At 40.4% G+C, this 12,200-nt stretch overlaps 1 protein-coding gene across 1 annotated transcript in view; it reads right to left on the bottom strand.

Annotated features, from left to right (window-relative positions):
• The window catches only part of DPYD (dihydropyrimidine dehydrogenase), a 349,108-nt gene that overhangs the window by 322,298 nt on the left and 14,610 nt on the right, over positions 1 to 12,200 (bottom strand). The window contains exon 2 of the mRNA XM_034064349.1: positions 4,408 to 4,518. Within this exon, the coding sequence (XP_033920240.1) occupies positions 4,408 to 4,518 (111 nt within the window). The remainder of the gene's footprint in view (positions 1 to 4,407; positions 4,519 to 12,200) is intronic.

Raw genomic sequence — 12,200 nt, forward strand, 5'->3', positions numbered from 1 at the left:
GGTTTAGCTATTATTACTATTGTTTGAAGGGAGTAACCTTGCTCTCTGAATTTAAAGAGGAACATGATCTGTTGTATCTTGCAATGAACTGCAAATCTCACTCTCCACCATCAGCAGAGACCTATCTGGTAGTTCGACCTTAATGTCTGTTGTATCTTGCAATGAACTGCAAATCTCACTCTCCACCATCAGCAGAGACCTATCTGGTAGTTCGACCTTAATGACTGTTGTATCTTGCAATGAACTGCAAATCTCACTCTCCACCATCAGCAGAGACCTATCTGGTAGTTCGACCTTAATGTTGCACAGAAGAATTTGGTTCTCTCTAATGGCTGGAAAGTTAAAACTCGCCCAAAAGTGAGGTCCCTGCAAACAACACCACAAACCAGCTGAGCTTAAAACTGATTTTGTTCAAAGAAGAAAGGCTCTTGTTGCCTGATTGGGCTTAGCAAATGTACAAAATGAAGAACAATGCAACTACAGCCTGAAAAATCAATACACTTACAGGCTATGGCAATTAGCTACAAACCAATTTAGATCCCATTTCCTTTACACCTTTCTTGTCTTGTTGAAATATGTCCAACTGTTCATCTGGAGCAGTTACTACTAGTATTCCTAAATGCAGAAACCAAAGAAAGTCTGAATACATAGGTGCATGTATGTCATCTTCTCACCTATCTTTAGTAGGTACCTCTCTGGAAGTTTTCACACACCATGTAGACAAGGCCCTCAGTGCCATGGGTTAGTGGTTGCCTTGGCAGCACTGGGTTAAAGGCTGGGCTTGGTGATCTTAAGGGTCTTTTCCAACCAGTTTAATTCTATGATTCTATGATTACATAAATAGACCGGACTACAGTATCCCACTGAATTTCCCAGTAACAAAGGGATTTATAAGAATTGCAAAAGGAATTTCATTGTAACAACGAATCTGGACATCTATAAGGTAAAAACAGAACTTGCCCTATAACACTTAGAAACCCTATTCATAAAGCAAGAAATTCAGTGTGCAGGGTGTAACATGAATGCATACAATGTGTGCCCATCACAATTTAAACGTCAGCAAGCACAAAATGTACACAGAAATTGAATTACAGAGAGTTGGAAACCAGAAATAATAGACACATAAATCAAACGTCTAAATCCTCCTGAAGTACCCAGCAAAACCTTGAAACCAAAGCAAGTCCTTACAGTTTCCATAGTTTGTTTCTCTGCTTTAGTTTTATGTGTAAATTGATGACCTAATGTGATCTAAATCTTGTTTCCTTCTCCAGGATTTACTACAGACATGTCAAAACTCTTCTACTTTGAATGTCTTCTGATCACCTTTGTTTCCCCAAACAGATTAGTGGCATGTGTTGAGACCACCTTTCAGCATGACCCAGAAAAAAAACAAGGCTTTGGTTTATCACTGTTACCAAGGGCAACTCAGCTACGAAGAGTTTACCTATTCTGATCTAAATCTTGAGCTAACATTTCCGAAAGCTGACTGATCTTGCACCTACAGCTATGAATCACTTTTACAGCAAAATTTGGTTGCTAACACAATAAAACTATAGCACTCCCTGCATGTATAATTGAACCTCCCTTTAGAAGGCTGTCCCAATGCTGAGATTTTGACACTCGAGTCTCCACCTCAGAACATAGTTAATGGGCAACCCAAAGTGTCTCTGAGCAGGCTAGGAGTTAAAACTGCACTTGTGTAATTATTTGGAGGAAATATGTAAGTCTGCCATCTGGAAGTGTATTAGACATTACAAAGTCACTGTGTGCATCCCTCAGCAGATGCAGCTTTTGTTCTGTTTTGTTTTGCAGAGTTTTGAGGGCTGTTAATTTAATTACTTTTGTATTTTCATACTCCCACCTTCCCTCTAAAGAAATTCTGCACAGGCAGCTCAGTACAGCTTTAAAAGAACACAAAGCTAAAAGCCCAATTCAGATTTTAGGGAAAAGCAAAATTCCTTATGGACTTCAAATAGAGCTGACCTGTTCATTAGCAGGCCTAAACGTTACTGCCATCGGCTTTTTAGACAGAAAACTGCTCATTGTCTCCTTTCCTATATTACCCTTCTTATCTGAAGAAGACTAGGAAAGGATTCTACCATTTTGTCTTCTTTGCTTTTTAAAACCACTCAACAACAATGATCTGGAGTATGTAAAGGTCTCTCACATTTTCAAAATGCCTTTTATGTGATGGGGTATCTTGTTTAGGTTGGAGTTTTTGAGTTTTATAGGGCTTTTTCTAGCACAACAGCGATTTGTATGGTAAATAGTGCACACTAAAAGTAGGGTACATATTCCTGAATAGTCTGAAAACTCTAAAAACCAGGAGCATTCCTGGCTTAAAAATAAGCACCACTCCTTTTACAGTTTCTTCTGCATTTCCTATTTTTCATCACAACTTGCAAACTCAATAAAGGGACATTCTTCCAAATAAATCATAATATGAAGTGTAAGAACTATTTGTGACTAAGGTGTGTACATGTACAGATATACCTACTTGCTTATCTCTAACCTTTAATCCTGTAAGTTGCAATACATGAGCAGATCTCAATATTTCAGGGTTCTAATAATTGCACAGATCATAAAACCATGGAATGGTTTATGTTGGAAAGGACCCTAAAGCTCATCCAGTTCCAACCCCTGCCACGGGCAGGGACACCTCACACTAGAGCAGGTTGTTCCAAGCCCCTGTGTCCAACCTGGCCTTGAACACTGCCAGGGATGGGGCAGCCACAGCTTCTCTGGGCACCCTGTGCCAGCGCCTCAGCACCCTCACAGGGAAGAGCTTCTGCCTTAGATCTAACCTGAACTTCCCCTGTTTCAGTTTGAACCCATAACCCCTTGTCCTATTGCTGCAGTCCCTGATAAAGAGTCCTTCTCCAGCATCCTTGTAGCCCCTTTCAGATATCAGAAGACTGAAGACCTCCATACAGTAATGCAAAACTCTAAACCCAAGTTGTTTATTAGATTTTAAACCTATGCCAAAACATCATCCTGCAATATTTGCTAACGTGCAGAATTTCTTTCAAATGTAAACCCAGCCAAGGCACACAAGCTAGAGATAAGCCCAAAATCAGTACTGCTTGCACAGCCCAAGAAGCTCAGACCTTAGGTATCCAAGACCATCTGACACACTATGAGCTGCGCACCCACAGCTAAGAGCAGGAACATGGAAAGAGAGACAGTTTCTAGAAAGCTATGCACTTTCACAATTAACAGCAAAATCCTCACATATCAAACATTCTATGACTCAACCGAATAGAAAAGTCAAACAAGGCTGATATAGAGGAAAACTCAGAAATAACCAAGAGTGATCTTAAAGCCCAGAAGCATTAGAAAATCAGTGTTACTGTACCCATTAGGAAAGTATATACATATATGCTACAGTCTCAAGTTTAACTAGAACAATCTACACTGGAACAACTAATCGGGTTACTGCACAAGTGCCTAGCTGCCCTGCTGCACAGATACCTGAGCTTTCTAACAAACAGGTTCTGGAAAGAGAGGTGTTTACAACCCGGTGTTGATTTCAGATCACCTGAAAACATAATGATGTAAACTGTAGCTGCCCAGGAGCTTCTTGCTGAGCAGCTCGACTATGTGTGCAGCAGGAAAACACACTTGTGGCCAGTAACTGCATCAGACATTTCAAAATCATCCTCCCTGTTCACAAACAGAAGCTTTTCCTGTACACAAGTTTCCAGTTACTATAACGTTAGCTAAGACAATGAATAAGAAAATAGGAACAGACTCTTGGGTGACATGGTCTAGTGTGAGGTGTTCCTGCCCATGGCAGGGCTTTGGAATTGGATGATCTTCTGGTCATTTCCAAACTTAAGTATCCCTTGATTCTATCAATATGAGCTACAGTAAGAGAGATTATACATGCTATATTCTATGCTATAAACCAAGAACTATATTAGAATGCTACAGATACTCTGGGGGTTGCTCCTCCCAGTAAACATTTGTAGGTCATACTGGCTAACATTATGCCCATAAAGAAAAGAGTCTGCAGACATAGCAGTCAACCTAAAAGACTTCTGAATTTAGAGGACTGTCTAAGAGAATCTGTAGGAAGACAGCCAAATCACTACAAACCTTCTAATCAGATGAGCGATAAACAAGACAACAAAGTCTGACAGGATTAAGGCAAATTTCACACTGAGACTAGGAATCTAAATACCAAGAGAGAGAATGATGATATTTAATGGCAGAAATACTGAATACTGGGTTCTGAAAAGTAAAGAGCTGATCACAAAGTCACTTTGTATCAACAGGAACAGAAGAAGGAGCCAAATTTGTCTACTGAAAGACAAAGGAAACAGAATTGGCATTTCTCACAGAACCAAGATTTCAGGCTCAATGATTTATTGCATGTTTCAGATACGATCATAAATGTGCACTTACTGAACAGCTTCTGTCAGAATTCCTTTTCCAGAGCTTCTTCACTTGCTTCTTTGCTGCAGTTGAGTGGAGAGTTGCATGCGTCTGTTTTCGGGGATTTAAAGCCAGAATGTTCTGTGGGAAGAGAACAGAAACTATTAAAATACAGGCAAAATTCCCCCAAAAGCTTCAAAGCCTCTTTAATAACACCTCACACACTTATTAATAGTGCTATGCCAAACCAAAACATAATTAAGCAACTTTATAGCCCAACTTCATACTAATATGCTCAGATCTGTCTTGTCCCCACCACTTAGGTGACAAATACTCAAAGACATTTCTAGGAGTGCTAGAAAATGGAATTCTATGTAGTAGCCATGATAATGGCATCCATTGCCACATGTTTGTTATGCACAGCATATAGAAACATACAATTCTGCTGCATCATATCAGTGCCAGGAACTCTCACAAAGCAAAACAAGCAAAAATATGTTAAAGGATCTGGGTTATTTCTGAATGTTTCATCATTTCAGTATAAAATCTGACTTCCCCTTCACAAAAAGAACCTCCTTCGACACCCAGTGAGCTGATGGGTTAACTTCACTTCTCCTACCATGATTTATTCACAAGGACACAAACAACTGTGTGCAGTGCTGGTGTCCTCAACACGAGAAGGACATGGAGCTGGAGCAAGTCCAGAGGAGGCAGTGAGGATGATCAGGGGCTGGAGCAGCTCCATATGGAGACAGGATGAGAACACTGGGGATGTTCAGCCTGGAGAAAAGAAGCTGTGTGGAGACCTCAGAGCAGCTTCCAGTGTCTGAAGGGGGCTCCAAGGGTGCTGGTGAGGGACTCTTTCTTCATCAGGGACTGTAGCGACAGGAGAAGGGGTGATAGGTTCACAGTGGAACAGGGGAAGTTTAGGTTAGATCTAAGGCAGAAGCTCTTCTCTGTGAGGGAAGCTGTGGCTGCCCCATCCCTGGCTGTGCTCAAGGCCAGGCTGGATGGGACTTAGAGTGGTCTAATGGAAGGCTTCCCTGCCTGTGGCATGGGGTTGGAATTGGATGAGCTTTAAGGTCCCTTCCAACACAAACCAGTCTGGGATTCTATGATCCTATGAAATATTGGGAATATAGCTGTACTTTTAAGTGATAGCAATGGGCTGACGATACAGGCAGAATGAAGCTTGTGATGTTTTTCATGGCACTAGTATAACATGAAAAATCAAATCAGCTATTTGGAATCCAACCTCTTCTTTAAATTGGGTAAATGACAGCTTTCCATGGCAAAACTGACCTCATTTAATTCAAAAGGTGTGCGTGAATGGCATGCAAGTGACAGATTCAGACTCAGAGCTGTGATGGAGAACTGAACTAGATGCAGTGTTGGTTGTAACTCTTGGAATTGGTTTTGTAAGTTTTCCTTTAAAACAAATTGACTTTAGCACTACACTTCACCACTGTGGTGAATAGGCTGTACTTATTCTGTTACTGTATGTGAAAGATGTGTGAGACTGACTTACAGAAACGGAGACTGAACATGATGAATATGATGGGCTTATGAATATTATATCAAGATACTTCCATATTTCAAATGTCTGCATGAGTGGGTGATAATGATAAAGAAATAACTTGTTGGATTAAGATTTTATGATGTTGACGTTTTGGGGGACTTTTATTTATCCAAAGGGGCCACTTTCTAATCAACTCTTTACTCTGGACTCAACAATTCTTCCCATAAAAACAGAAAACTCACTAACTTCAAACTTCTACCTGCAAATAACAACAGAGCCCAGGGGAGTAATTCACAACTTGCCTGAAACATGAAGAGACATTGGACATATATAAATAGGGTACAACATTCCAAAAAGTATAGACTATTTAGCTGCATACGTGCTGTTAATGTTATCAGGAAGAGTTCGAGGTTGTGCCTCTGGAATTCAGCAGCAAAGACTCTGCTCCATTTCTGGGTGTTCCCCAGATGTAGCAACCAAATACATTCACCAGTGGTTTATGCTAATTTCTTTCATTCTTAATTAAAACAGAGCAGGGACATTCACATCAGGGATGTCACAGCATCTCAGTTGCTACCTTAATTTCTCAGGATGATCAAACTCAACTGTCAGAGCACATCTGACTCATTGGTGACAGGCTGGTGAGTAACCAAAGCACCCAAACCAAGCAGGAGGTCCTGAATCACACATACATTCAAGCAAGATTCTGCTTATTCTCTTTCGTAATTGCTTCATGCAGTACCCTTGGCCATGAATATTATAATTATTGTAGCAAAGTGAAATGAATTGCAAATTTCTAGTAATAAACTGCAACAGATGTACTCCACTGGGTACAGCACCAGTTGGTTTAAACCATGGAACAAATGGCGGGGCAAGCCAAGGACGGAAGAATCCCCATATGTTTGCTCCTGTTGGAATTCTGCAGCAGGAGCATGGCTCCAAGCGCGACAGTTGCAGAAATCCAAAAGGACTATGTGGTGCAGTGTGTCCCAGAATTAAATCTCAAACAATACTGGCACAGAGCACACAAAAGCACATATATCAAACTTGCTTATATTCCCACTAACTAATATCCTATCTGCCTAAATCTTGGATTGCTGACCGAGGTGGCTGTTCTAGCTCCAAGTCCCTGGTATTTAAGAACCACTCAGAAGTTAACTGCCTAAATGGGAATGTAATGTAAATGCTTTTGGGTGTGTTAAGCTGTCAGAAAAGGAAATTAGTGAGGGTGTTTTCTTCCTATTAATTTCAGTTCCATTGATGGTTTTCCACAGGTTATGGATAGTCAGACATTTAGGAAATGTAATAAATACATTCAGGTAGGTCAGCCAGGAAGTGGAAAATTACTGAGGAGAAAGTTCTAGGGGGAGTTTTGCAACTAACACTTAATGCAGGCACTCATCTAAATACAGATGAACCACCCTGGACATGCGAGAAAGGAATCCCGAGATGCCCAGCCTCAGCAGTGAGGATCATTATCTAGGCATCTGTGACCTTGCTGGTCCCAACCCTATGCTTATTCTGCTACATAAATTCTCCTTCTTGCCAGATGAGCTGTTGTTTGATCTCTCCAGATGTTGAAAGGGCAAGATTCGAGTTCCCCAGTGGAGGAGGTGGGTACATAATACATCACTTCTCAGAGCTGTATGAATTTTGGGTTTCAAATTAAGATGCAATTTGTATAGTAAAGGAAAACCTATACATTATATATTAAGTGTTTTATATAAATGGCCAGATTCATGTCATTAAAAATAAAGTAGGTATAAATCTATTATCATTAATGGCTGCAAATCAAAATATACCCTATTTAGGTACTATGTTGATGGAGAAAGAAATAGACGTATGAGTAAGTAGACACAAGTATACTCAGCCCATGTTGAGCACACACTTGTGGCATAGCTGCACAACATGTAAGTTCAGAGTTAAGCCTGTAACTTTGCATAACACTGATGATTATGAGTCCCATCAAAGTATTAGCCTGTCTTTATTTCCATAGGAATTATTTCCCTATCAGTCTGACTACTTCATTTTGGGAGGAAAGCCAAACTGTCTGTACCTACAGAACAAAACTCAATACGTATTGCAATGACTCCCTCAAGTACAACTACCTTAAGGAATTCCTTTAATAATAACCCTTGACAATGGTTTCTTCTATGTCTTTTAAAAGACAAAGACTATTATAAGCTAAAAAAATTCTTAAACAATGGTTTAAATCCCTAATACACCCTCTTCTATAAGAGAATGCATTCATTTTGACTATTATATATTGATTCAGGTTCCAAGAATCCTACAATCCCAGACTAGTTTGTGTTGGAAGGGACCTTAAAGCTCATCCAGTTCCAAACTTCTGCCATGGGCAGGGACACCTCACACTGGAGCAGCTTGCTCCAAGTCCCTGTGTCCAACCTGGCCTTGAACACTGCCAGGGATGGGGCAGCCACAGCTTCTCTGGGCACCCTGTGCCAGTGCCTCAGCACCCTCACAGGGAAGAGCTTCTGCCTTAGATCTAACTTGAACTTGCCCTGTTTCAGTGTGAACCCATCACCCCTTGTCCTGTCACTGCAGTCCCTGATAAAGGGTCCCTCTCCAGCATCCTTGGAGCCCCCTTCAGATACTGAAAGACTGAAGATCTCCATACAGTAATGCAGAACTCTAAACCCAAGTTGTTCATTAGATTTTAACCTACACCAAAACATCATCCTAAATTGTATCCCTAAAATATATCCTACTCATATGTAACGCACAGATGCCAGTTCTCAGTATGATAGCTACTGGTTTTAAATCTTGAGACTTTAGTACTAAATGGTTATGTTGAGCTGTGCCAACACAGTAACATAGCTTCTGAGAATAAACTTGGGATAAGCTATTCATTAGATGTTTATTGCTCAGCTTCTACTTTAAGGGCTGTGATTAAAAAGTCCCCACAAAAAATAAAATACTAGCTCTAATCTTCACCATCATTTATTAATGAAAAAGCTGTAAAAGTTTTAAAAAGCATGTCTTATTATTACAGTAAGGAATTCATCAAGAAGTTGAATTAGAATTACTCCCAATAAGTGATTCCAAGACAGCCATTTGGGGTAGGACAGATCCTGCAGTTGGGAGCTCTGTTTCTGAAATGACAGTTTCTGGTAAATCAAGCCAGGCTTGGCACATGCTCTACAGGGATCCAACAGAAAATTCTGGTATAGAAATGTCACTGCCTTTTTAATTCCATTAAAGCGTCACACCCAGCTCATTCCCATCTCATAAAGTCACCGGTTTAGCTGAAAACAGAAGCAGCTATTGCAATTAAATCCCATTTTTAATTAAATGCACACTCAGCAATATAAAATATGAAGTTATGAAAGCACTATGCTTATTAGGAATGCTCCAAAACTAACCAGAGCTGTGGTGCGAGGACAGGACATGATAGGCAGAGGGGGAGTAGTGTTAAGAAAAAGGTGGGACTGCAGTAAATCCAAGCAGTCACCAAAAAGTCTTGCAGGTCTCACACTGTATTAGTAAAATAGATTACATTATTCCAAATTTTGAAAGCTTATCTTGGAAGAACTCCTACTGAAACCAGTGAGTTACAACAGGAGTATTTAGTCCTTACTAATTCTCATGGGACACGATTTAGTGGTGGCCTCAGCAGCCCTGGTGTAATGGTTGGACTTGATGATCTTGAAGGTCTTTTCCAACTGGGTTCATTCTGTGATTCTATATAAGTCTATCTTTGCTACTGGTAATTCAAAGCCAGAATAAGGATCAGAAACCCCCCTTCATGCTCTGCCACAGGTTGTGGTATTAGAACTGCACAGGCTTCTTAATAAGACAAAGCAATATTTTGCTCTTTCCATCAATTCTGTCCACTTTCTTTGGCTTGTTGGGGAAGTTCGTTATGAAAAGCCCCAAAACACCTGATCACCACAGCTCAATACACACAGACCTGCAGTGCAGCTGCTAAAATGCAATTCTTCACTTGCAGACTATGACTACGGGCATAAAATGTCATCCCATGGGTTAGTGGCTTAGCATACAGCACATCTACAGCCCCTGCAATACACAGGTTAGATCCTGCTTGACTCCAGTTTCTCCACAGAGCATCCTCAGCTAAATGCTTTCATATACATCAATTAAAATCCAGGAGTAGGCTGGGCATGCCAGGGAATCCATGTGGAGAGCAATTTAACCTACCCCATTCCATTAATCTACCCAATTTTCTTAAAAAGAGTTGTAATCTCCCTCACAGCAAGTAACATTAAATGCATTGCAAGATACATATGTTCACCAAGTGAACATAATGAGAATGTATTTATTTTTTCTGAGGGTAATGAGCACACTAAACAATTCATTTCAAAGCTATGTAAGTGTTCATTTACTGACAGAAACAAGTACCTGGGGTTTTTTCCCCCTGATATTTTCTAGTACATGTGAACATGAAGCTAATTTTATTATTGTTAGTCAGTCAAAGACCAAAGATATCACTCTCCAAGTATTTGTTTTCATGAGATTAGCTGACCCAGACTAATGACTTTGTTTAACAATCATCTCAGTTAAGGAAAAGATGACTAAGGCACAAGCACTTTCTATTAATATCTTATCTGAACTGCCTAGTTCACATTGTACCTCTTGCATTCACTCTGCTACATGAAGCACTAGCAGTTTGAGGCAGCACTTCAAAAACCATGTAAAGTTATGAACTATTGCATGTGGAAGCTTCATTACCAAATCAGCAAGTTCTAGTCCTGCGGGAGTTTGTGGCACTAAAAGATAAACAAGATCTCAAAACAATACCTCTAGCATCTCGTTTTCCAGAAACCAGGTCCGTGTTATTGCTTAGCATTGAAAGAATATGGGAAAATGTGGATTTCTCCCTCATGCTTATATATGGTAGAATAGCTCCTTGTATCAAATGAGCTTTTCCTTACTGAAAATCTGAACTGATGAGAATCCTTACAAGTAATTTATATAAGCTGGCTGGAAACACATCCTAGGAATTCATCCAAAACATTTCAAAAAGGGGAAGACTGCTTTCACAAGAGTTTCAGCCTGCTTTGAGAGGCAATGAAGGATAGAGAAAATTCAATGTAATGTGAAACAACCACAGATGTCAGGGGAATAGCATGGTCAGCCTTTGGAGAACCCAATTCTAGAACTAGAAAGGACTCCAGACAGCACGGGATTCAGAAGGGAAACCCTCAAAGGATTACTTTGTGTATTACCAGATATGTTTTCAGTTACTGAGACAAAGAGCTGCACGCATGAGCAAAGTGACAAGCTGACTGCAAACCCACTTCAATTTCAGTTTATCACAGTGTGATGAGCCACAAGCCTCTCACCTCTCTCAGAAAGGATAAACTCTTCAGGTGATCCTCTGTGTCCATGCCCAAGATGTGGCAATTTACATTATTATGGTATCTTCAAAACAAAGTCCTCAAGGCTCAAAGGGTTGGAAGCTGGGGCTCTGTTTCTGTGCAGAGATGAGGAAACATGCCAGAGGAGCACCAGAGCTGCTGCCTCCTGTGAGACAGTGGCCGAGAAGCCAACAGGCCTGATCCCAAATCCTGGTGGGCACATGGGCAAGGGGGGAGCTGAAACATACCTGAGAAAAGATTCAGCTTTTAGTCACGAGACTTATTTCTCCTCTGAGCCATATAAGCCATTCATAAAGAACATGAATTCAAAGGCCAATAGATGATCTTGTGGTAAACATCATCTAGCTATGCACTGACAGCTACCTGCCTTCAGTACAGCACTTAAATGCTACATCTTCACCTTCAACCTAACTTTAGCTTTCCCCCTAAGACAGCCTGCTTCTACCTCAGAACAAACCCCTTTCCAGCTTCTTACACTCCTTACACTGCCTCTAATGAGAGTAAGACTATTCTTTATATTGTAATAATACCATAGTATACCAGCATCTCAGAGGTGTAGTCCTACATCTGTTACTAGGTATCTGGAAAGTGAGGTTTCCAAACCAATTTAACCACTACAGATTTTCACAGTCTTCAGATTTTCCTGCAGTATGTAAATACTGTCTGTTAACAAAAAGAACACTCCCACAAAAGCCACACAAGTCCTCGTTACAAATATATCTGTATTAACAAAGCTGTGGTATTCCTCATGCACTTTGTTATAGAAGCAAAGTTAAAGCATTACAGATTAACAAAACAGCAAAATTACACAACACTGCTTTCCTGATATGTTAACTTTCAGATTGAGCTTGATGTCTCTACCTCAGCAACACATTTCTGCTAGGTGTTGCTGTAAATTCCAAGGGGTTTATTACAACAGAAAACAAACAGTGTTACTTGCTTCC

Source organism: Melopsittacus undulatus, chromosome 6, assembly GCF_012275295.1.
Source record: "Melopsittacus undulatus isolate bMelUnd1 chromosome 6, bMelUnd1.mat.Z, whole genome shotgun sequence".
NCBI lineage: Eukaryota > Metazoa > Chordata > Aves > Psittaciformes > Psittaculidae > Melopsittacus > Melopsittacus undulatus.